Source organism: Delphinus delphis, chromosome 19 (assembly GCF_949987515.2).
Source record: "Delphinus delphis chromosome 19, mDelDel1.2, whole genome shotgun sequence".
NCBI classification, from domain to species: domain Eukaryota; kingdom Metazoa; phylum Chordata; class Mammalia; order Artiodactyla; family Delphinidae; genus Delphinus; species Delphinus delphis.
In genome coordinates this window covers 58,261,913-58,288,194 of record NC_082701.1, presented here as the reverse complement: position 1 = coordinate 58,288,194, position 26,282 = coordinate 58,261,913, and the positions used below count along the sequence as shown (strand labels likewise).

General features: G+C 44.7%; 1 protein-coding gene across 7 annotated transcripts in view; it reads left to right on the top strand.

Annotated features, from left to right (window-relative positions):
- Positions 1–24,672, top strand: part of PRPSAP2 (phosphoribosyl pyrophosphate synthetase associated protein 2) — a 39,080-nt gene extending 14,408 nt beyond the window's left edge. For 6 of the 7 annotated variants that reach the window (XM_059998509.1, XM_059998513.1, XM_059998508.1 and 3 more), the window contains 6 exons: positions 795–910; positions 8,692–8,747; positions 16,634–16,782; positions 18,628–18,698; positions 19,869–20,015; positions 23,998–24,672. In XM_059998509.1, coding sequence (XP_059854492.1) covers positions 795–910; positions 8,692–8,747; positions 16,634–16,782; positions 18,628–18,698; positions 19,869–20,015; positions 23,998–24,156 — 698 coding nt within the window. In that variant the 3' untranslated portion in view covers positions 24,157–24,672. Of the gene's footprint in view, positions 1–794; positions 911–8,691; positions 8,748–16,633; positions 16,783–18,627; positions 18,788–19,868; positions 20,016–23,997 lie in introns of all 7 variants that reach the window. The other variant, XR_009517114.1, reaches the window with a different exon arrangement.
- The last annotated feature ends 1,610 nt before the right edge of the window (positions 24,673–26,282 follow it).

Below are 26,282 nucleotides of genomic sequence, written 5' to 3'. Positions count from 1 at the left end.
CGCTCACTGCAAGTCCAGGTTGTCACCTGTGCTGACCAGTTGGCTATAAATCAGAGGTTCCCACGACCTCCTCTTGGGTTCGATTAATTTACTAGAACTCCTCACAGAACTCGGGAACACTGTTCTCTTACTGTTCACTGGTTTATTATAAAACGACATGATAAAGGATCCAGGTGGGCATCTGGGTGGAAGAGGTGCGTGGGGCAGGGTATGGGGAGGGGCTTATGCCCGTGTTCACCCGCCTGGAAGCTCCCTGAAGCCCGTGCTGTTGGGACTTCATGGAGGTGTCCTCACAAGGGCGTGCTCGTTCATTAGCTCCATTTCCAGCCCGTCCCCCATCTCGAGAGTGGGGGTGGGGAGCTTGAAAATCGTGGTGACCGGCCCCCATCCCGGAGCCCATCCTGGGTCGCCTCATTAGAACAAAAGATACTCTTGGTACTCTTATAACTAAGGAATTCATAAGGCTTTCAGGAGCTCTGTGTCAGAGCTGGGGTCAAAGACCAGATATTAGAATAAGAGATGCCCCTGGTGCTCTTAGCACTGAGGGAATGGCAAGGGTTTTAGGAGCTCTGTGCTGGGAACCGGGGGGCAGAGACCAATATTTATATTTTCTTTTATCTCATAATCTCATTGTACTAAAAAAAATCTGAGAAATAAAGACACTGAGTTTTTGATGAGAGCAATTTTTAATAGTAATTTATTATATATGGTATCTTGTTTTATGTAGTACTTATTCATACAGTGCAACTGGTTATGAAATTATTTGTGTGTTTGTGTCTGCTTTATTTTCAAAGGTCTGACTCATCTTATTACTATGGATTTACACCAGAAGGAAATTCAGGGCTTCTTCAATATTCCTGTTGATAATTTAAGAGCATCTCCCTTCTTATTACAGTATATTCAAGAAGAGGTGAGCTAGCTCAAACTTTTTAACATTCTGTTTAAGGTTGAAAGATGCATTTCCATTTCCTTGGGCTGTCCATGAAGGATTAAAACTTGATGTATTCTGCTTAAAGTACTATTTACTTTATAAATGTAATTCAGTGTTTTTTTTTTTTTTTTCAGTCTGAAATTCTTTTCCCATTTAGATTATTACAGAATACTGAGCAGAGTGCCCTGTGCTATACAGTAGGTCCTTGTTGGTTATCTATTTTAAATACAGTAGTGTGTATATGTCAATCCCAAGCTCCCAATTAAAGAATTTGAAAAAGAATAGATACCTGTATATGCATAACGGAATCACCCTGCTGTACACCTGAAACTAACACACCATTTTTTTTTTTAACATCTTTACTGTAGTATAATCGCTTTACAATGATGTGCTAGTTTCTGCCTTACAACAAAGCGAATCAGCTATACATATACATATGTTCCCATATCTCCTCCCTCTTGCGTCTCCCTTCCACCCTCCCTATCCCACCCCTCTAGGTGGTCACAAAGTACTGAATTCGGTGTATTTTTAAATTCTTAATCTGCAATTTATTTCTTTTGCTAAGCTGTTAAAATTGCTTTTTTTTCTTTTGCATCTCAGGTGCCTAGAGTCACCTAGTCGTGATTGTGACAAATATCTCACTGTCATCATTGGTCCATGGGTGGTCCTGGGCCTCTTTTATGTGTCCCTCTTCCTGCCTTATCTTCGTCCATGCACCTGTAGTCGTCGGCATCTGTGATCCTACCACCCAACAAGAAAACTAGCATCATCATAGTAACTTACGTCCACACATGTAGTCCTTTTGTGTCCCATCCCCCTGCCTCCTTCCACCCAAGGGAACCACTATCCTGAATCTTGTTTCATCTTTCTCTCAATTTCCTTGGTTAAATTTATTCCCAGGTGTTTTACTTTTTGGCTCTGTTGTAAATGGAGTTGTTCCTTTTGGTTTGTTCACTGCTGGTGAATAGAAATGAAACTGACTTTTGTGTGTTGATCCTGCACCTTTGCTGGACTCATGTATTAGCTCTAATAGTGTTTTGTGTTGTATATGGATTCTCTAGGGTTTTCTACATGTAAGATCATACGGTCTGTGAATGGACACAGTTTGACCTCTTCCTTTCTAACTTGGGAACCTGTTTTTCTTGTCTGATAGCTGTGGCTAGAGCTTCCAGTACAGTGTTGAGTAGCAGTGTTGAATGTGGGCATCTGTGTCTTGTTCCTGATCCTAGGTGGAACGCTTTCAGCCTTTCACTGTCAAGTCTGATGTGAGCTGTAGGTTTTTCATTAATGCCTTTTATTATGTTGAGGAAGTGCCCTTGTATTCTATTCCTAGTTTTCTGTTTTTATCATGAAAGGGTGTTGGATTTATCAGATGCTTCTTCTGCATCATTTGAGATGGTCACGTGGATTCTTTTCCTTCATTTTATTTATTTATCTATTTTTTGCGGTACGCGGGCCCCTCACTGCTGTGGCCTCTCCCGTTGCGGAGCACAGGCTCCGGATGCACAGGCTCAGCGGCCATGGGTCACGGGCCTAGCCGCTCCGCGGCCTGTGGGATCTTCCAGGACCAGGGCACAAACCCATGTCCCCTGCGTCGGTAGGCAGACTCTCAACCACTGTGCCACCAGGGAAGCCCTCCTTCATTTTATTAATGTGATATATTACAGTGATTGATTCTTCTCATTTTGAATCACTCGTGTTCCTGGGGCAAATCAAACATATGTAATTTTAATATAGTTACATTTGTTATTCTTGGATATAATAGCACTTTTGTGACTCATTATTTAAGAAGCCTTTTTAAATGTTAACTTATAATGCACTTAGCTATTTTGCTTTTTTAGGAACTCTTTTCCTCACGTGAATTGTCTCTTTAATAACTTTTCCAGAGAACGCTTTTAACAGTATTTAAAAGAGAGCAGTTTGTAGATTTCTGAGCAGTTTCTTTCTGTCAAGAGTACAGGCCTTCCCCATCCTCCAGTAACTAACGTAGGCCCTCAGTAGTGAAAATGGGTTGAAGTATTTTTGAAAGGGAACACTAGAAAATATTCTACTTGTTTTTTTAAAGTTATGCACAAGAAACATACAAACTCTAATACATTCAAAAAACAATATGAATGTAATTTACTTGAATATGATTCTCAGTTGAGAGAGAAAGGGTGCGAGAGCACAGCTCCTGTCCTCACAGGAGGAAAAGGGCCCGGGCAGAGGGAGGAGCGTGAGGGCAAGGCTGGGCTTCACACAGCATGGTCCCGGGAAGAGCCATCTCAGTGATGCCTCTAGTTTTGGAAGAAATAGAGCAGTCGGTGTACACTTTTTTTTTTTAATTTATTTATGTTATCAATTTATTTTTTTGGCTGCGTTGGGTCTTCGTTGCCACGCACAGGCTTTCTCTAGTTGCGGCGAGAGGTCTTCATTGCGGTGCGTGGGCTTCTCATTGAGGTGGCTTCCCTTGTTGCAGAGTACGGGCTCTAGGTGCGTGGGCTTCAGTAGTTGCAGCACGTGGGCTTCAGTAGTTGCAGCACACAGGCTCAGTAGTTGTGGCTCGCTGGCTCTCAAGCACGGGCTCAGTAGTTGCGGCGCACGGGCTTAGTTGCTCCGCAGCATGTGGGATCTTCCCGGACCAGGGTTCGAACCCGTGTCCCCTGCATTAGCAGGAGGATTCTTAACCACTGCACCACCAGGGAAGCCCTCGGTGTGCACTTTTATAGGCTAATGTTCATCTTTTGGTCTGGGGGATGTTTCCTCTCAAGACACCAGGAGTGCTGTGTGCTGACATCTAGAGACGTACATGGCAAGAGCGACTCTTGAGAGGCCCCTGTGGGCCTGGTGAGTCAAGGCCACAGCACCCTTGGTGCTGATCCAGAGGTCAGGGCAAGGTCATTGCCCTTCATGTAGGCGTCTGCCTTGGTGCAAGGCTGCCTGCCACTTGAAGAATCCCGTCTTAGGTTTCATTGTTGAAAAGAAGTCGGACCTGAACCCTCTTAAACTGCTCATGGTTCAGCAGATATGGGAAGTGGGGTCCTTGTTTCTGACGGTGAGCTAACAGTGGTAACCTCAAGTGTTTTAGTTTTAAATTCTCTGTTCTTCATTCATAGAGGTAAATTAAAACAGCCTATAGAAAATGAGACACTATATGGGAGCTCACTGTTTACTTTTTTATAGTATATGTACTTGCTTTATGCCTTTTGTTTTCATGCATTAGAGTTTCTCAGGCAGGGGGTAGATTCACCATATTTTACTGAATCTAAGTTGCCGTCAGTTAAGGTTTATGTTATTCATGTCATCAAGAAAGAAGGCAGCGCTGCCAGTCCTGCTGTGAGGCATTGCCTTCGTGTCACCTGGTGGCTCTATTCTGCAAGCTTTGACACTGATGTCATCCTATTTGACAGCTCACCCTCTGTTTTTCTTGGGTTGTCAAGGGAATTTGAGCACTTTCTGCCAAAAGTGGGCGTTCAGCTAATGGGTGCTCATTGCCTGGAAACTGTTCTCCAGCCTTGGCCGTGTTGCTGTGCGTGCGTTAAGCATCCTTTTCAGATTTAGTCCTTCCACAGCTTCACCTCCTGGCAGGGAGTCTTCCTTTCGTAGGTCCCAGAAAGCATTTGATTGTTGCCTTGCAAGAAAATATGGAATTGTGGTCATTCCTCCAGTGATGACCCTTTGATTCATGAATATGAAATTTACATCGTGCTGCCCTCTTCCTGTGTCTTTCTGCGTGCATGGTAACTCGTCATTTTAATGCTGAATCATAGTGAGCTCTTTCTGGCGACATTTTATTTTATTTTATTTATTTATTTTTCCTGGCGACATTTTTTTGTTTGTTTGTTTTTTTGTTTTTGCTGTACGCGGGCCTCTCGCTGCTGTGGTCTCTCCCGCTGCGGAGCACAGGCTCCGGACGCGCAGGCTCAGCGGCCATGGCTCATGGGCCCAGCCGCTCCGCGGCATGTGGGATCTTCCCGGACTGGGGCACGAACTCGTGTCCCCTGCATCGGCAGGCGGACTCTCAACCACTGCGCCACCAGGGAAGCCCTCTGGCGACATTTTAAATGGCAGTTAAGCCTGGCCCGGAGAGAACCAACAGTGCCTGTGATTCATGTGAATGGAGGACATAGGAACACCGTGGCCACCTTCATGCACGCGAAGGGGTGAAAGCACACAGTGCGGCTGCTGTTGGGCTGACAGCGGCTGTAAGGCAGCACTGAGTGTAAGACATCCAAGTTGTAGACATAATAAAATATAACCCAAAAGAGGTTTGGGTATTGATTCAGTATAGTGTTTGTTTTTTAAAAAAATGACTAAGTATTATAGTGATAGTACTAGTAATCATTGGTCTGCACCAGGGTTTTTTAAGGAAATTAGGAAGAGGGGAGGCTACCAAGTGTACTTTTGTGGTGTATCGAGAGATTCCATCCCATCAGTTTTTAAAATAGGAACTTATAAAGTGATCCTGTTTCTGATTCTTGAGTTGCTTTATTCCCCGCTGTGTTCTTCTTAGTGTCTTTATACCAGTTCACTCTCACTGTCAGAGAAATGAGATCTGGCAAGAAATGGAAAACCAGGGACACAGGCAGGGGTGTAGCAAAGGAGTGTGGGTGTCAGGCAATTTGATTCTCTGTGGTCCCACAGTGGCCCTGGTGATGTTTTCCCTTAATGGTTCCGGGGAAATTACTACAGGGTTTGGAAGTCAGACTTGCATGACATGTGGTGTGTTTTCCCCTCCACTTGATAAGATTAATAAGAATAATCTTCGAAAATGTGAAAAATGAAAACTTATGTTTACAGTGGCAGTTAGGGAAATTCTGACAGAAGTGATGAAACAAGCAGCTTCCCTGGACCACCAGCCTGGGCCCAGGCCCTCTGCAGGGCTCACCCTGGTTACCAGCCTGCGTAGTGTCCTGAATCCTCTCAGACCTTTGCCTCTGATTTACCTCCCATTTCTGTACACCTAGTTACAGAAATTGATTTGTGGGGGCTTTTTGAAAAAAAAAATACAAAAAATAAAAAAAACCACATTGATATATTGTTTGTGTTGTTCTGTAACTTTGTTTCCTTTCCTGTGCTGGTGTCTGGAGGTCTTTCCATGTTCAGCTATATAGGATTACTTCTTTCTTCATGATTGCTACATAGTACATCATCATCATTCTATGATGGTGTAAATGTTCTATCTGCTGTCAGAATGGCAGCCACACGTACCTGTTGAGTCCTTGAAATGTGCCTGCTGTGACTGGAGAATGGAATCCTTCATTTTATTTAAGTTTAATTAATTTAAATTTAAATAGCTACCTGTTGAGATGTTTAAAGCACAAGTTTAAATGAGCCGCAGTTTTTTCAACCATTTCCCTCTTGCTTGGATATTAGGTTGTTTTAATTTTTCACTCTTTTAAGTGAAATATTTTATTTTCAAAATATATTTAAGTCATGTTGCATTAAAAATTCTTGTACCTGCCCTTTTGAGTACTTACGCAAGTGTTTTTCTGAGCTATATTAGGAAGTGGAATTGCTTAATTGAAAAGTATCTACATTTTTCATATTTTAATAGATATTACAAAAATTGCAATTGTCTGAAGGGGCTGTATTCATTTACACTTGGACAGAATTCCCCATGTAAAACAGTGTTTTATCTTTTTGCTGTGGTTTTGAAATTTCAGCACAATGTGTCCAGGTGGATCTTTTTTCCATTCACCTCACTAGATGCTCAGTGGGTCCCTTTCATTCTCTATGAATTTTGTTTGCTATAGTTTGAGTATTTCATCCCTTCTATTTTTTCATTCCTTTCTTTGGGAACTGTTAGAAGTTGAAAATCTTGGATCTAGTCTGTATATTGTTTAACTTTTTAAATTTTTTTTCAAGTTTTGCATTCTTACATGCTGCCTGGTGGGAAAATTCCATGGCTTAATCTCACCCACGGTTTTTTTTTCAGCTGTGTCCCTCCTGCCCTTCAAGCCAGCTGAGTTTCTTATTTGCACCATAATAACTTCCACCATCTAGATTTCTTTTTGGTTCATTTTCATAACAACTTGTTCTTTCTTTATGCGTATGATTTCCTGTTTTGACTCCTGAGGAGAAAATAGACCTGTTTTTATTAAAGAGTCCTTTCTTTTAAAGTTTCTTTTTCTTTGCTCTATTAACTGTTTCTTCATTTGTTATTTTTTCTCTTGGCTGGGTTTGGTGCTGTTTGGTGATGTTTGATGAGGCAAAGAAGTGCATAAAGCAGTTTAGAAAGACTTCCAGCAAAAATAAGGAAAACGCCTAAATGAAAATACTTTTTGCTACCTTACTCCCTGATAATGTTGGATAAGTTAGGCTTTTTATGTGTATAGATGGATCAGATGTAGAGATTTCTTATCCATATGGACATATCTATCATAGAGCCTTGTTCAAACTAATTGGTTTTTTTGTTTACTAAATATTGATTATTTTAGTGCTTCCCATGTACTAGGTATTGTACAAGGTGCTAGATGTTATTAAGTGCTTATATTAAAATTCATTGATCCAGCATAATTGTGAGAAATCAGTGGGGATATATTTGAATGAAATAATATAATTTAATGAAATGATTAGATTTTAAGAACATAATTTGAAAATATTGCCAAGATGAAATCAGAAACAACAAACTACTGCTCAGCTTAAAAGTAGTTCTGGGCTTCCCTGGTGGCGCAGTGGTTGGGAGTCCGCCTGCCGATGCAGGGGACACGGGTTCAAGCCCTGGGCCAGGAGGATCCCACATGCCGCGGAGCAGCTAAGCCTGCGCGCCACAACTACTGAAGCCCACGCGCCTAGAGCCCGTGCTCCACCACAAGAGAAGCCACCGCAATGAGAAGCCCGTGCACCGCGATGAAGACCCAAGACAGCCAAAAATTAAAAAAATAAATAAATTAAAAAAAAAAAAAGAAAGTAGTTCTGTCAGGCTTCCCTGGTGGTGCAGTGGTTGAGAGTCCGCCTGCCGATGCAGGGGACGTGGGTTCGTGCCCTGGTCTGGGAAGATCCCACATGCCGCAGAGCCACTGGCCCCGTTAGCCATGGCCGCTGAGCCTGCGCGTCCGGAGCCTGTGCTCCGCAACGGGAGAGGCCACAACAGTGAGAGGCCCGCGTACCGCAAAAAAAAAAAAGTAGTTCCGTCTTCTAAACTCTCAGAAGTTGGTAATGGGTGTATCTTCAACTGTAATTATCCTAGTACAGATCACTTCAAATGTTTAAAGTAAAGAACTCCAAAGTAGACTGATATTTTGCTTATTTTCTTAAGGGCTCTTAATATCTTTATGAAGCAGTGCTAGGCGGGCTGATTCCTTTAACAAATTGGTTTCTTCATTATGCTGTGACAGAGACACATTAAGTAGTTATTTGTTTGGACCGCACTTATTTGGAATTCAACAGGTGCCTTGAATTCAGATTCGATGAATGTCATCCTTGCCCTGTGAAATTACATGTAACTGGGATTCATGAGAGTACTTCCTGTTGACTTCATAAAAACACCTTTGCTGCCACATAGATATGAGCTAATTACTGATTAACCCTACTTTTTTCTTAAAATAAGTCTATGAGAGTCATGCCTTGATAATAATTTTTTTTATTCCTAGGTAGGCGTTTCTTCATCTTCTAAAGAGGAAATTTACTTTGAACTTTTTGTCTTTTTGGAAAACTTTGAAGTGACCAGATGACATTTTTGAGTCTGTTGGAATGTTCATTTTTATCAGTTACCGGGTACTGGTGTGAATAGCCTTGTGGAGACATGGCAGTAATCCCCACCCTCTCCTCTGTCACAGATCCCGGATTACAGAAATGCAGTGATCGTGGCCAAGTCTCCAGCCTCGGCTAAGAGGTAGGTGGGAGCTCCTCCGAGCCACACCCGGGGTCCCAGCCCCGTCGAATCCCAGGTGCTCTGGATTCGATCTCAGCGGTTCCCACTGTGTCTCTTATTTTTTATCCTGTGAACTGATAGTTTAATACTCCACGTGCTAAGTGATGATGATTTATTTTCCTCCCTTCTTTCCAGTCCCAGTCTGTGACTGCCATCACATTTCTTACCAGAAGCTGTCCAGGGCTGGGGAATCCCAGCCCAGTGCTTAGGCAGATCTGCCATTTCAAATACCAGTGAATGTATTTTGAGGCTGTTTACTGCCTTTTACTCAGAGAACTCAGTAATTTATTAACAGAATTGTATCCAGCCAAGAGGCTGGATTGGTATGTGTTAAAAGGTGACATTTTACAAAATTTACAAACACTACAAGGTGTGCAAATGGGGCAGTGCTGAGAGTTACATGTAACCTGGAGTAACTGATGAGTCAGGGATACAGAACCTAAAGTTGTGTTTGAATTGAGAAGGTTTCACACACAGACAGGCCTTGGAGATAGCGTGTTGGGTTCCACACCCCTGCCAAAGCCAATATCACAGTAAAGTGAGTCACATGGATTTTTGGTTTCCCACCACATATAAAAGTTATGTTTACACTATACTGTAGTCTGTTAAGTGTGCAATAGCATTATGTATTAAAAAACATTGTACATACCTTAATTTAAAATACTTTATTGCTAAAAAATGCTAACCATCACCTGAGCCTTCAGTGAGTTGTAATCTTTTTGCATCAAAGATCAGTGATCACAGATCACCATAAAAAATATAATAATAATGAAAAAGTTTGAAATACTTTGAGAATTACCGAAACGTGACACAGAGACATGAAGTGAGCAGATGCTGTTGAAAAAATGGCGCCGATAGACTTGCTGGACGGAGGGCTGCCCCAGACCTTCAACTTGTAACAAGTGCAGTGTCTGCGAAGTGCAGTAAATCGAGGTCTGCCTGTACTAATGTTCCCTGGAGAAGCCGCTCCACTGGGGAGGGAAAGAACAAAATCAAACGTAGGAATGAAGGCTTTTTCTTAAAAATGCTCTTTTAAAATAGCTTCCCACAATCGAATACCTTTGCTCCCTGGATCACCATTGAGCCCATGGAGCGAGGGAGCGGAGGTGCCTCCGTCCTGTGCCCACCGTTGTTAATGTGGAAGGAGGAAGGGCGGCTTGCACGCCGTAAGCCCTTGACTTCACAGGCGTTACGATAAGTGGTTTTCCATTACAAAGTAAGAATAGCAGTTACTGTATTAAATAAAGTTGGCATTTGTGATGAAGCCATGGAGTTGCCATGTTCGTGGGACCAGCCTCCCAGTCAGCCAGGGCTGTGCCCACACAGGCTTCCTTCGAGAAGCTCTGTCATGGAGCCTCATAGTGTCCGTTTGATTAAGTCATGAACACCGGGACTCATGCTGGAACATAAACATTTCAAACAGCCTTTCCAGAGATTTGTGCAAAGGCTGGATTAATGCTGATTTAGTAATTTCCTTTTCTCTGATACACGTGCTTTTTTAAATTAAGTTGAAAATTACATAACATACATTTAACTTTTTTAAAGTGTGTAATTCACTGGCAGGTAGTGCGTTCACAGTGTTGTACAACCACCACTTCTCTCTGGTTTCAGAACTTGCTCTCATCCCAGAAGACCACCCCGAACTCACTGAGTGACCAGTCTCAGGTCCCTTCTCCCGCATTCCCTTGCAGCTGCTGATCTGCTTACTGTCTGTGTAGATTTACCTATTCTAGATATTTCATGTAAATGGAATCACATAATATGTGGCCTTTTGTGTCTGGTTTCTTTCACTGAGCATAATGTTTTCGGGTTCATCTACATTGTAGCACATATCAGTAATTCATTCCTTTTTATGGCTGAATACTATTCCATTGTAGGGATGTACTACACTTTGTTTATCCGTTCATCTGTTGATGGGCATTTGGGTTGTTCCCACCTTTTGGCTGTGAGCAGTAGCAGTGCTGTGAACATTTGTGTACAAGTGTTTGTGTTGGCATGTTTTCATTTCTCGTGGATATATATCTAGGATTGAAATTGCTGGGTCATATAGTAATTGTATGTTTCCATTTTTGAGGCACCACTAAACTTAACATACCCCAAACTGAACTGCTCTTTGCCCCCAAAAGCCTGTGGGGTTTGGCTGGAGTAGCGCAGTTTTTGTCTTAAAGTTTCCTGGCTTGTGAGGCTGCCCCTTGCTTGGTCTGGCTTTTGTTTGGGCACAGCTGTGAGCCTGGGGTAATGAGGCAGAAAGACAGATGGGAGGACCCACCACTGCGTGTTCCCTCTCACAGGTGAGGAGACACATCAGGGAGGTGAGGAAACGGATCCAAGGTGATTCTGCTGTGTTGTTTACAGGAAGGTAGCAGCACAACTAATGACTTCTTTTTTTTTAATTTATTTTTTATTTTTATTTTTGGCTGCGTTGAGTCTTTGTTGCTGTGCGCAGACTTTCTCTGGTTGCGGCGAGCGGGGGCTACTCTTTGTTACAGTGCGCGGGCTTCTCATTGCAGTGGCTTCTCTTGTGGCGGAGCGCAGTCTCTAGGCGTGAGGGCTCAGTAGTTGTGGCTCACGGGCTCTAGAGCGCAGGCTCAGTAGCTGTGGTGTACAGGCTTAGTTGCTCCGCAGAATGTGGGATCTTCCCAGACCAGGGCTTGAACCCGTGTCCCCTGCACTGGCAGGCAGATTCTTAACCACTGCGCCACCAGGGAAGTCCCAGCTAATGACTTCTTAGAGTGTCTTCCCCACCAGTGATTCTGGGATTTGGGCGTGGGCCGAATAGGCTTGAGGTTGGCTTGCCCATTCAGTCCGTCTCACTCGGTACGTGTGTGCTGTGCCAGCCGTTTTCTAAGGGGGGAGCAGTACAACCCGCTTCTCCCCTCTGGGGCTCGCAGATCACCCCATGTGCTGTTTGGCCAGTAGGTTGGGATGAAGGATCGAGCCTCTTTTTCCCGCCTTCTGTAATAGGAGTCCACATAGGTTACACTGCATTCAATAAATGTTTTAGGACGGAGATGGTTGCTCCAAAGGGGATGAGGGTATAAAATAGTGTAGTTATGGCTTTTGCACTCCGCATCGAAGGTGTGCTGAGCGCTCTTGGTCGGTAGCACCTGCCGTGGCATCTCCCACAGCGCTGTGCTGTGATTTCCTCTCATTTTGACGTCCTGATTTGCATACTCATCCAGAGTTAGGGCTTGAGATGGCATTTCCAGCTCAGCAACACGCTGGTTTTGATCTGATTGTTTCCGGCTTCCTTCTCCAAGTCTTTTATTTGGCGCCTCACCTTAGAAAACTGTTACAGTTCATTTAAGAGACACCCTAAGGCAGCAGGAAGATAGTTAAACTAGGAGTCAAGAGACGCCGGCTTCCAGCTGGTGCCTACCCAGTCTTTGTGAGAGAGCTGAGAACCACGGTCCAGGCTCTCTGCAGGCCTCCATTTCCTCGTCGGCAGAGTGGGGGGTGACGCCTGCACTGCTTATCTTACAGAGCGGCGTGCGCCGAAGAAGGCGGGAGAGACTTCACAGATTGAGCAGCACGGTGAGCCCTGCAGTTCTGCAGATGTCGGTGGAGTTGAGGGCAGAGCTGTGGTTGTGCAGCCCTTTGGCAATGAGCCGTTGTCTTGAGTAAAAGAGGTCATCTGAGAACATAACGTTGCTTTAACAAACAGAACTTGCTTTAGTGAGCAAGTTGTTTGGAATTGTTTTCCTAGAATAATTGAGGGAATAGAAAAAAAAAAGTCTGAGATCCTGTGTTTTGTTCTGACCCATGATGTACATTTACCCTCATCATAGTACAATCAGAAGCGAGACTGAGTTGCTTTGGAATTCCTCTGTGACCGTCAGTGTCTAAAGCAGTATGACCTACCGGAACCATCCTGATTCCTTTTTTGGAATCAGGTGGGAACCCAAGTTACGTTACTGTTCTATGAAGTATCAGAAACTAACATCATTGTGCAGGTAATGCTTTTATTTATCTTGAAAGTATTGTGGTTTATAGTTAATAGTGTTATAGTAGGTTAGTAGTGTTGAAACAGCATTATTCTAGGAATTGGCAAACCTCTACGAATTCCTGATGGGAAAAGACTTCCTTAGAGGATAACTGAGAGCTCAGGACTTTTGACAGTAATCTTGTTTGTGAAGCCAATCTTGGATTTGAAGGAGCACTTAATCTCTGTGGTGCTGTGAGGTTAGCGTGGGGCAGAAGCCAGTGAAGGCTCTGCCGTGGTCTTTGTCTGAACATATCTTTTTCTGAGGACTTCTTTAAAAACTGTTTTGAATTTTTTTAAAGGGTGAATTTAAAGTTATGCAAATACTACATCTTAACTCTTAGGATCTTTAGCAATTTTTATTAAAAATATTCTCCCCCTGAGGCTCTCCCTCTTTTCCTTAAGTAAAAATATTCACACACACACACAAAGATACACTTTTCTGGATCAGGTTATGCAGTACAGCTCTGCTCCTGTGAAGTCTGTTGTCTTTTCTTTGGAAATATAAGTTAGATTCATTGTAGGAAGGGCCAGACCAGTAGACATTTCTTTATGTGCATTTGAGATTTTCTCAAAACCACAGAAGACTTAACTGCATGTGCTGTGTAATGACATCTTCTACTGAGGGAGGAAAGTGTAACTTCGTAAGAAAGTAATTTGCAATGGATGTAGCATCCATTTAAATTTCTTGAACTGATTGCAAGCACTGTGACAAAACTCTCCTTGGTCGTGGAGTGCAGACGGGAAACCTGGCACAGGGGAGATTCTGTTCCACCAGGGAGCACAGTCGTGCCTTTAAGTGCCTCCCTGTGGCATTGCAATGCCTTGGCTGTGTCTAGTGCAGGTAGTCCTGATGATGGGGTTCTGTTAAATCCCTAATTTATGACCACAGCCCTTGTTTTTGTTCCTTTTTAGCTGTTCTTGTGGGCTGTAAGGAACTTGTTTTGAATTTTTGATGTTTGAAAACCAAGGTTGGGAGAACTTGTTGGATCTTCAAGCACTTGAGCATTTTTTTGTGCACTAGGTGCTGAAGTAAGACCTCAATGGTGAATTCTACCAAACATTTAAGGGGGAAATAATGCTAACTGTACATAAACTCTTCCAGAAAGTTGAAGAAATAGTACTTCCCAGCTCACTTTATGAGGCATTCATTACCCTGATAGCAAAGCCAGACACAGACATTACAAGAAAAGAAAAACAGATCAATATTCCTCATGAACCTAGGTATAAAAATTCTAGGGCTTCCCTGGTGGCACAGTGGTTGAGAGTCTGCCTGCCGATGCAGGGGACATGGGTTCGTGCCCCGATCTGGGAAGATCCCACATGCCGCGGAGCGGCTGGGCCCGTGAGCCATGGCTGCTGAGCCTGCGCGTCCGGAGCCTGTGCTCCGCAACGGGAGAGGCCACAACAGTGAGAGGTCCGCGTACAGCAAAAAAAAAAAAAACCCAAATAGCATCAAACTAAGTGAAACACTTAGGGATAAACCTAAGGTGTTCAAGACTTGCGCACTGAAAAATATAAAACATTGCCTAGAGAAATTAAAGACCTAAATGAATGGAGAAATATACTGTGTCTGTGGCTTGAAAGACTCAATATTGTTAAGATAGCGTATCTTCTCCCTACATTGGTCTGTAGAATTGACACCATCCCGATCAAAATGTCAGCAGGCCTTTTTTTTATAGAATTTGACAAGCTGATTCCAAAATTCATATGGACATGCAACGAAACTAGAATAATGCCCCCCGCCGAAGAAAAAAAAAAATTTGAAAAAGGAGAACAAAGTTTGGAGATCTAACACTACCTGAATTCAAGACCTATTATAAAGCTAAAGCAATCGTGATTGTGTGGTATTGGAATAAAGATAAAAAATAGGTCAGTGGAACAGAATAGAGTCCAAAAATAGACCCACAGGTATCTGGAAGACTGATTTTCAGCAGATGTGCATAGGCAATTTAATGGGGAAAGGCTAGTCTTTTTAACAAATGAAAAGTGTTGGAATAATCAGATGTTTGTGTGCAAAATAATGAATTTTGAGCCATATCTCACATCATTTTTAAAAATCAACTTCAAATGAATCATATACCTAAATGTAAAGCCTGAAAGTATAAAACTTCTAGAGGAAAACAGAGGAAAAAAAGTCTTTGTGACCTTGGTTTAGGTAAAGATTTCTTAAATATGACACTAAAAGCCCAACTGATAGGAAAAAATTGTTAAATTGGATGTCATGAAAATTAAAACTGCTCTTCAGAAGACATCATTAAGAGAATAACAGGCGAAAGCTCAGATCGGAGGAGAACATTTGTGAAGCATACGTCTGATGAAGGACGTAAATTCAGAATATATAAAGAATTCTCCAGACTTACTAAGAGAACTAACAACCCAACTAAAAAATTGGCAAAAGAGAAACAGACCCTTTACCAAAGCATATATATAGGTGGCAGATAAGCGCCATTTGTCATGAGGGTTCAATGCAAACTGAAACCACAGCGACCCACGGCATACCGCTGGGATGGGTACATTGAAACGGCTGACAGCGGCCCGTGCTGGCGAGGGCGTGGAAAAGCCGAGTGCTCACACACGGCTTGTGGGCGTGTGACAGCCACTTGGGGAAACGGTAATGTGTGATCCAGTCACACCAAGGGAAAAGGAAACATGAGTCCAGACGGATTTGTACGTGAGTGTTCACACGGTTTTGTAACAACTCATGACTGGACACAACTCAGAAGTCTATCCAGGAATTTCCCTGGTGACGCAGTGGTTAAGAATACGCCTGCCAATGCAGGGGACACAGATTCGAGCCCCGGTCAGGGAACTAAGATCCCACATGCCGTGGGGCAACTAAGCCCATGTGCTACAACTGCTGAGCTCAATGAGAGAGCCCACGTGCCGCAAACTACAGAGCTCACGCCCTCTGGAGCCCGTGCACCACAACTAGAGAAAGAAAACCCACACGCCACTACTAGAGAGAAGCCCATGCCCTGCAAAGAAAGATCTCACGTGCCTCAGTGAAGATCCCAAATTCTGCAACTAAGACCCGATGCAACCAAAAAATAAATGAAATAAATAAGTAAACAATAAATCTTTAAAAAAAAAAAAAGTCCATCCACAAGTAAATGGACAAATAGTGATAGACCCACACCATGGACTGTTACTCAGCGATGTAAGGGATGCTCTCTTGATGAATGTGGGTGAATCTCCAAACTGTTACGCCGAGTGAACAAAGTAAGACAAAATTAAGGACTACAGACTCCGATTCCACTTACGACATTCTAGAAAATGTAAAATCATGGTGATAGAAAGCAGCTCACTGGTAGCTAATGCTGGAAGGAGAAATTGCAGAGGGGCACAGGTGACGTTTGGCGGGGTAGATACTTTCAGTGACTTGGTTGTGCTGACAGTTGTACGGATATAGAAATACATCTGAGCTTACGAAGTCATGTGGTTTAGGTGTGTACAGTGTCTCGTATCTCAGTTACACGACAAAACCTTGATGCTTCATACTCTGTTGAGTAGTTAGTGCACTTTGTATCGTGTGGTTGGTTCTCACTGTTAACTAGGTAGATAGGTAGAATTAATTACCAATTCCAAGTGAGGAAACGGAGGCTTAGAGGAGGTGAACCAACTTATAACTTACACGGGCTCGCTCGCTGGCCGAGTGCACACTAGGCCCAGCTGCCAGGGGGATGTGTGGTCATGTGGGGTCTCCACACTTTGTCTTGGATCCTGAGAGTCTAAGATTATTAATTCTCCTTTCTCATTAACCCTTTTGGAAACTACCTTTTTAAAGTTCCCATGATGTTTCTCCATAGATGTTATCAGAAACCAGCTTTGCGTGATTGTGAACGGGTCTCCTGCTCTCCTCCAGGGCACAGTCTTTTGCTGAGCGCCTGCGACTGGGCATCGCGGTGATTCACGGAGAAGCGCAGGACGCCGAGTCCGACCTGGTGGACGGGCGGCATTCCCCGCCCATGGTCAGGAGCGCCGCCGCCATCCACCCCAGCCTCGAGATCCCCAGTAAGTGTGCTGCCCCCGGGTCGCTTTCCTCTTTGATTTTAAGGCTGACTTAATCTTTTTTTCGAATGTGAAGTGCTACTTCTCTTTTTGTTTTTTAAATTGGCAAAAACTGATACCTTTCGTGGCCTGGCTGTGGCAAGTGCACTTCTGGTGGCCTCTTAGAAGCAGTCTGTCTGGTCATACCAAGACCTATGCACATGCTCAGTTTAGACGCATCTGTGGCACGTCAGGGATTTCACTTGTTCATTCACTAACATGTCCTAGAGTAAAGTAAAGTTTAACACAAGCAGAAAGCTTTTGGTGCACAAGTTATTCACTGTAGTGTTATTTCTAACGCAAAATATTGGAAAAGTCTGAATGGTTCACTGGAGGGCGGGGCTTGGTGAAGAATGTCGTATCAGCACAATTCATTATGCAGCCCTTTGAAATAATTAAGACTCTGGAAACAAGAGAAAAATATATGGAATGTATGTGAATAAGGCAGAATACAAGAGTGTAGGCCTGTCTTTTGCCAGGGCGAGGAGGGAATATGAAGGATGAACGTGGTTGTGACTGGGTGGTAGAGTTATGCATGAATTTGTTTTTGTTTTTAAGAAACTTCCCTCAAGCTTTAATAACATCTTTTCAGTTAAAAAAAAATACTGCTTTTGTTTGAGTCTGCTGGGGAGAAAAGACTTTTCCTCTACCCTCTGTAGCTTCAGTGCTCAGGAGGTTGCAAATAAAACTGACAGAAGACAGATCAAGAAGAGAAAAGATAAGATTTTAAGAGGAGGTTGCAATTCGGGGCTTGTATATGGTCTTCATAGGGGAAGGGGAGCGGAGGAAGGGCGCTGATGGGAGGGCCAGTGGCTCGTAGGGAGGATGGATGGGAGACAGGACGGTGTGTGACAGTGTCTGTGTAGGAGTGGTGCCGACTTCTGGTCTGGGTGATGAGAGCCAGTCTTCCTGCGGTTGTTGCTGGGAGGGGGTTTAGGACAACTGAATTCTTTTGAGTTCCTTTGGGGAGCTCTGCTTTTAGACAGATAAGGGACTTCAGGAATTCAAATGCCTTCAGCTTAAAATACTTTTCATGCCGCTGTGGTGTACTCTGGACCCCTTCGGGTTCTCACGTTGCCTAGGAGTTGCTCCTTTATAAACAAAAAACCTCAGAGAAGGAGATACGGTCCTGGGATGGCCATGAAGGAGCGAGACTCAGCTGGGCCTTGTGGATCCCGGTTAGCTGAGGTGGACGTTGAAGGCATTCAGGCATGGGTTCAACTGGGGACAGGATGGCAGGGGCAGGGGCTGGGCTTTGTGTGTGGCCGTGGGTGGCCAGGAAGGACGCCACCCTGACCACCGAAGCTCCCTGGAGGGAAGACATGGGGAAAAGGTGGCAGCAGAACGCTCCCGAGGGCAGTGAGTCCCTCGCGTTGTTTTTGCTCTTTGGGGTCCTTTGCACTTTAGGGTCAGTTTATTTCTGCAAAAAAAGAGGCTGGGATTCTGACGGGGTGCATTGAGTCTCTAGATCACTCGGGGAGCATTGCCATCTTAACGGTACTAAGTCTTCCTGTCCGATCTGGATGCCTTTTATTTCTTTTTCTTGCCTGACTGCCCTGGCTAGCACGTGCGGTGCTCTGTTGAATAGCAGTGGTGAAAGTGGGCATCCTTGTCCTGTCCCTGATCTTAGGGGAAAGGTCTTTCATCCCATATGACGTTAGCAGTGATTTTTCCGTAGTTGCCCTTTATCGGGTGGGGGAAACTCCCTTCTGTTGCTGGTCTCTTGGGCCTCTGTCATGAGACAGTGACTTGCTAAGGCCTCGGCTGGGCTCTTAACCGAGAAACGTGTGCGTGTTTTGTCCTGGGCAGTGCTCATCCCCAAGGAGAAGCCCCCGATCACAGTGGTCGGTGACGTGGGAGGAAGGACCGCCGTCATTGTGGTACGCAGGCCTCTCTTCCTGTCACTCTGTCGCGCTTGCCGCTGGTGCTTTGCTGGCTGGCTTGCCAGTCGTGCTGGGGACGGTGCCAGGTAGGTCTCACGGGCGCCTTGTGCCGAATGTCTGCTTTGGTCCAAAAACTGAGACTCGCCAGGTGACCCACAGCTTCTGTCCGGCTTGCCTACAAATCCGAGGCTCCCAGGACCCCCCTGGACTGGAGCATTTGCTAGAGCAGCTCACAGAACTCAGAGAGACACTTAGGTTCACCAGGTCATTAAAGGATGTGATAAAGGACACAGATGAGCAGCCAGATGGAGAGAGAGAGGCACGGGGCAGGGCTGGGGAGGGTCCCCGTGGAGTTGGGGTGCATCACCCACTCGGTGTGGAATGTTCACCCACCTGGTTCGCTCCCCGAACCCCGTGCTGCTGGGATGTTATGGGGGCTTCTTCCTGGAGGCCTGATGGATCATTAACCCCATTTCCAGCCCCCTCCCCTCTGTGGAGCAGTTGGGGCCGGCCGTGCGGGTGCTGCAAATTCCAAGCTTCCCTGGTCTTTCTGGTGGCCGGTGCCCATCCAGGAGCTCGCCCGGAGTCATCTCATCAGGACAGGAGGTTCCTCTAGTGCTCTTACCGCTAAAACATGTAAAACGGGCTTTAGAAGAGACAAATGTATATATTTTCTATTATCTCATACGGGGAGTCTGCGAGATTAGAAACCACTGGACTGAGTATTTTGTTAAAATAATAATTATTATTATTTTTCCCATTATAAAAATATATGGAAAAAACACATTTCCCATCCACCCAGTGCAGAAAATTTAGAAAATAAGGAAAAGTAGCAAGAAAAGAGGAAAGAACCACCTAGAGTCAAAAGCATCTTCTAACAGGTGCTTTACTATGCATTAAAAAGGTCTAGGGTGAGTATTTCTGGAGCACCTGCCTGGTGGGGTGTCGCTCTAGACGGTAGGGATAGAGAACTATAGGCCCAGGGCGCCTGTGCTGCACTGTGGGAGGCCCGGAGGGAATGCAGCGGGAGCCCGGTGACCTCGCTGTCTGGACACGTCAACGTGGACAGCAGGTGTGTCACAGTAGAATTAGTCCAGCCTTTTTCCCCGTGGTCTAGACCCACCTTTACAAAAGTGTTCATGTCTTTTGCTGAATCTGTAATGCCAGGACGACATTATTGATGATGTGGACAGCTTCCTCGCTGCAGCAGAGACCCTGAAGGAAAGGGGTGCGTATAAGATCTTCGTGATGGCGACTCACGGCTTGTTATCCTCCGACGCCCCTCGACTGATCGAGGAATCTGCCATCGATGAGGTAACAGAGCCGGGCTGAGTGTGGGCACAGCTGCCTGGTGCCCGTGCCCATCCCGACCTGTGGTCACGGGAGCAGGTGGAGAGTGAGCTGCTCTGTAGTTCAGAGTGGTAGTTCTGTTTGCGTGTCACTGCCTGCAGCCTCTGTGTTCTGCCCGTGGCAGTGGGTGATAGTTTTAGTGACTCTCGTAAGTGGAGCCCTTGGCCCTGACGGAACCGCCTGATGCTGGGCACATGCCGTCCCTGAGCTCCAGCACAGCCCTGCAGGGAGAGTGAGAAATTGTGCACCAGAAAAGTTCAGTGACTTCTTAAGGTCAGGCAGCTACGAGCCCAAGCTCGTAGGGTTCAGACCCTAGTTTACCCGATGCTAAAGCCCAGCTCTCTTCCTGGTACAGACGCCCGTGGCATGACGTCGGGAGAGGAGGGCACACAGGGCCGCCTTCCTAAACTGCCTGCAGCTCCCAGAGTGGCTGAAGTGAGGCCAGCCAGGTTTCCTCGCCCTCCTTTGTCCACCCCTCATTCCAGGGGCCAGCTAGCTGCGGGGGTTGATTGTGTGAATCACGTTTTTATTATCTTTTAAGAAGCAGAAATGCTGTCTCCTGTATATTCCTGGGTATTGAATCTTAAACTAGTCGGACTCCTTTAACTTTTCTGAGGCCCACACTTTTCCTCTCGAGCAGTCACTCTCCCTGAGCCTGGCCCATGCTCATCATCTCTGATGGGTTCAGGATGCTTTAGCACAGAGAGAAAGCCAGGCTCGCACGGCTTAGCTCGATCCGGCCTCCTTTCTCCGCTGCACGAAACACACATAAAGCGGGAAGACTTCAGGCCCACGGCGGTGCTCACTGGTCTGTCCGCGTGGCGCTAGGCAGGGTTCTCGCGGGTGCTGTGTGTGGGCAGGTTAGCAAGAGCGTGTGGGGGGCTGCTGCATCCAGGCCCTCGGAACAGAGTGGACTTTGGAGAGGACGCATGAAGCCCCGGACGTGGAGGTCGCACATCCTAGGCCAGCAGGGGGGCTCTGTCACTGATACCCATACTGGGGAGCCGGGTCGGTAACTGATGGGTAAGCGGGGTTCCATATAGGCCTGTAGACGAAGCACAGTTGCCCAGTAGATAATAAAGCTACGAACCCTGTAAAAGTAACAGCAGGATCGACAGGGTGGGAGGTGGGAGAGGAGGAGAGAGGCTGATTGCCCTGTCTCTCAGAAGAGGAGCCAGTAAGCAGGGCTTGGAGTTGATAAATCAAGATTTGAAGTGTTTTTCTTTCTGTTTTTTTAATTAAAGGTAGTTAAATGAAACGTCCAGAATAGGCCTCTATAAAGTCAGTAGATTGGTGGTTGCCAGGGGGGTTTGAGGAAGGGTGAAATGAGGAGTGGCCGAAGCGGGTACAGCGTTTCTTTGGGGGGAGATACTAATCACAACTCTGAGTATCCTGAACGTCATTAAATTGTATGCTTTCAATGGGCAAATTGTATCGTATGTGAATTATATCACCAAAAAGCTGTTATTTTTTAAAGTGGTTAGAATACATTTGGAAAATTCATTCCCGACTGAGGGTGGTTATCTAGTGAGAAAACTGACCCTCCAAGGTGACCAGATGGTACAGTCCCTCCTGGGGGCACCGTCCCCGAGGCATTGTGCTCAGAGCAGGTGCAGCCCTGCCTGGGGTCGCCCTTCACACTGATGCCGTGTGGATGGGGCAGAAAATTCTGTGTTTGATACCAGTGGGTAGGTGTTTTTCCTTTGGGAGCTGTTCTTTTACAGGTCATGAGACTTACATGACCCTTCATGTTCCCACGTTTGCCTTAGTTACCAGGAAGATCAAACAGAAAAGGAGTCACGGGTTTCCCTGGTGGCACAGTGGTTGAGAGTCCGCCTGCCGATGCAGGGAACGTGGGTTCGTGCCCCGGTCCGGGAGGATCCCACGTGCCACGGAGCGGCTAGGCCCATGAGCCATGGCCGCTGAGCCTGCGCGTCGGGAGCCTGTGCTCTGCAATGGGAGAGGCCACAACAGTGAGAGGCCCGCGTACCGCTAAAAAAAAAAAAAAAAAAAGGAAAGGAGTCACGCAGTAATTACGATGGGCTAGGTTTTCATGGCCCTGCTGCTGGTTCTGAATGATTCCTGATCATCCGTCTGTTTCAACAATCTCATGGTATATGTACATTTTTTATTATAAGCTGTCTTGAGGCTTATTTTGGAAGTAGGGAGTATGTATTATAAATAATAACTTTAAAAATATTCCCATCTGTCTTTTTAAGAAGGCTGAGTATTTTTTTTCCATTTGTAGCTGTTGAAAAATGCATGTTTCCCCTTTTTTGATTTTCATCAAATCTTTTTAAAATAACAGCTTTATTGACATACAGTAGTCCCCCCTTATCCACAGGGTATACCTTCCAAGACCCCCCAGTGGATGCCTGAAACCGTGCACGGATAGTACTAAACCCTATGTATAGTCTGTTTTTTCCTGTACATACATATCTATGATAAAGTTTAACTTATTAATTAAGCACAGTAAGAAATTAACAGTAATAACTAATAATAAAATAGAACAATTATGGCAATATACCTTCTTGTGCAAATTTAATGCCTTTTTCATCTTAACTAAGCACTTTCACATACTGTGTCTGCAACTTTTACAATTTGATATGTGACATGAATTTCTGTTTCCTTCTTCACAAGTTTACGGATGGACGATTCATTCATACCATAGATCTTAGCAATCTCAGCACCCAGTTTTCCTTCCTTAAGTCGAGAACTTTTGCCTTTTCGCTTAAAGGAAGCACTTCACAGCTTCTCTTTAGTATATCTGAATTGCCAGCCTCACTACTTTTGTAAAATTAAGTAAAATAAGGATCACTTGGACATAAGCAGTGTGGTCTGATACCCGAGATGGCTGCTGAGTGACTGACGGGCAGGATCTGCTGGACAAAGGGCCGATTCACATCCCAGACGGAGTGAGACAGCCCAAGAGTTCGTCACACTACTAAGAACAGCGCACAATTTTAAACGTATAAATTATTTATTTCTGCAATTTTCCATTTAGTGTTTTCAGAGTGAGGTTGACCGTGGGTAACTGAAACTGTGGAAAGTGAAACCTCAGATGGGGGCTGTGGGGGATGTCTGTAATTCACATGCCATATGATTCACCCATTTAAAGTGTATACTTCAGTAGTTTTTAGTATATTCACAGAATTGTGCAGCCGTTACGACAATCACTTTTAGAACATTTTCATCCCCCCCACAAAGAAACTCCGTACCCATAATCAGTCACACCCCATTTCTTCTCAATCCACTCAGCTTTAGGCAACCACTAATCTGCTTTCTATCTCTGCAGTAGGTTTATCTAATCTGGCCATGTTATATAAATGGAATCATATAATATGTGGCCTTTGATCTCTGGCTTCTTTCACTTAGCATAATGGTTTTTGAAAGTTCATCCATGTTGTAGCAGGTGTCAGTACTTCATCCTTTTTATTGCCATGTAGTATTTCACTGCATGCCTGTAATTTTTTTGCTCTCTGTTCATAGTTTGGGTTGTTTCCACTCTGACTGTTGTGAATAATGCTGTCATGAGCACTCATGTACATGTTTTCAAATGGAGATGTTTTCGTTTCTCTTGGGTGTCTACCTAGGAGGAGAATTGCTGGGTCACACAGTAACTCTATGTTTAACCTTTTGAGGAACCTCCAGACTGTTTTCCAATGCAGCCGAACCAGTTTGCATTCCCACCAGCAGTGAATGAGGGTTCCAGTTTCTCCATGTCCTTGCCAGCTCTTGCTGTTATCTGTCTTTTTGCCTGTAGCTGTCATAGTGGGTGTAAGGTTTTCAAACCTTAACCTAAGGTACAGGTAGCATTCACATTGACTGAAAACATTGCTGAAGGCACAGTAGACCCACTTCAGAGATGTGAGAATGTATCTGATTTTCAGGTCGAGCCAGGAGGCTACTTGGTTTTATGATCTCTTGTTTTGCTCTTGATTTGCAGGTGGTGGTTACCAATACAGTTCCACACGAAATCCAGAAGCTCCAGTGCCCCAAAATTAAAACTGTGGATATAAGCATGATCCTTTCAGAAGCCATCCGTCGGATTCACAATGGGGAGTCCATGTCCTACCTTTTCAGAAACATAGGTTTAGATGACTGAACAGCTTTCCTTTCTTAAAACTCTCAAGGGCCAAACTGGAATAGTAAGAATAAGCACTGTGAGGCGTGTGCCTGACTGATGATTTCACAGGGACCGTCTGTGTCTTGTTCCTTCCTTTTGTTAATTCCTATGAAGATAGACCAACTTTTTAATTCCATTTGGGTGTTTGTGAGTTTATGGGGGCAATTTTTATAAAAGAAAAACTATATTCTCCTCTTAAATAAAATAAGTTAAGACCTGGTTGTGTTCAGTTTACCTGTTGAAAAAATAACTTGGAAAAAAGATTTTAAGCTCACAAACAACCTTTTCCCAAAGTTGCTGGAGCCCAGGTGCTTTAAAAAGTTAATAAAATAAAATGATATACTGTATGATAATGCAGGTGAAAAGCCAAAAAGGTTATGCTGTTAAGTCCAGTAAATTACATTTTTAGAAATGCTGTTATAGACACGCATATGGAATATGTGACCGTTATTTATTTTCTGCAACAAAAGAAGGAATAAAAACTGTATCTGTGTGTGTGTGTGTGTGTGTTTTTTTAACTTTGTGTTTTGGCAATTGTTTTATAACTAAAATAAAATGAGAGCTGAATATACATGCTGTGGATGTTGGAATGTTCATCAGCTTGTTGAGATTTCTGCAGCTTTGGGGTGATACAGTAGTCTCTTCGGGATGTAATGTTCCCTGTTCTGTTTGTCCAGGACCCTGCACGTTCTCAACGCGTAGTCACTTGACTGCAGCAGGAGAGGAATTGGAACACCAGCTGTGAGCCACTGGGGCAGGTCAGGAGTTGGCGTGAGCTGCCATCTGCATCTTGGTGTGGCTCCTTGGCGTGGCATCTTTATTCTGCTCCTTGTTTAAACAAAATGCAGCACTGCATGCTCTGGAAAATGAGATGCTGGCGGGGAGGGGGTTACAGAGGGCAAGCGATGTGACCCTTGTCAGTGTCAAGCACCTAGTATTGTCTGTCAGAGTTCAGAACTCTACCTTAGAGTTTATCAGGCTGGGAGACACTGGGGTCCCATGAGTTATGCCACTAAGGTCATGTAATGGCAGTCCCCTCCAATTCATGCAGGAAAGAATTAAGATTACTTTTTCTTCCAAAAGACCTTAAACCTTTGCTTTCTGAGTGCATGCTCAGAAAAGACCTGAGAAAGCCTTTAAGCTTGCACGTGTGGCTGCCCTGAGGTTCTGTGTAAGCAAGAAGTGAGGGCCAAGGCAGGGTTGAAGGCATGCCCCAGGACACACAGCCCATCTACAGACTGGGAGAGTTGTTCTCTCTCTCTCTTTTTTTTTTTTTTTTTTTTGTTTGGTTTCAGGGTTTTACGGAAGTGTGTGATGACTCACTAGCTGACTGTCCAGAGATTTCAGTTGCCACCAACAACAAAGAATACAGACTTTACAAAATCAGTTTTGAAAAGCCACTATGCAGACAAACCCTGTGGAGGGAGGAGAATCTGATTTCCAGACTTTCACATTATAATATTTAAAGTACCAGTTTTCAACAACAAGAAAAAATTCCGAGGCATGTAGAGAAACAGGAAGGTTGGGCCCATACACGGCATCTTCCTTGAGGAAGCCCAGACTTTAGACCTACTAGACAGAGACTTTAAGTCAACTCTTTCAAACATGCTCAAGAGCTAAAGGAAATCATGGGGATTATGTCTCACCAAATGGAGAACATCAATAAGGAGAGAGAAATAATAAAAATGAACCAGACAGAGAGGATTTGAGGAAGATGGTGGAGTAGGAAGCACCAGGAATCTGTCTCTCCACCTAGACAGTTGCAGTGGCAAATACATCTGATGATTTTGGAATTCTGGAGTCTATTGAAGGTTTGCAATTTCCAGGGGAAGTGTTGCACAGTAGATTATAGCTAATTTTGGTCAAAACCAGCTCTTAGTACAGTTGGAGATACCCGGCCACCACTCCCACCCCTGTGGCAGGCAGCTCTGCACATGCTTCTGGAGTAGTCTGCACCAGCTTGTGGGAGCCAGGATAGGCAAAAAGGCCCCGTCCTCCAGATAGCAGGAATCTGTGCTCTGATAGCTGATATCGGCTTCTGATCGCAGAAGTGCAAAGAGGCTGGTAGCCATTGTTACCTCACCTCCCCCACTGTTGCAAGCTCC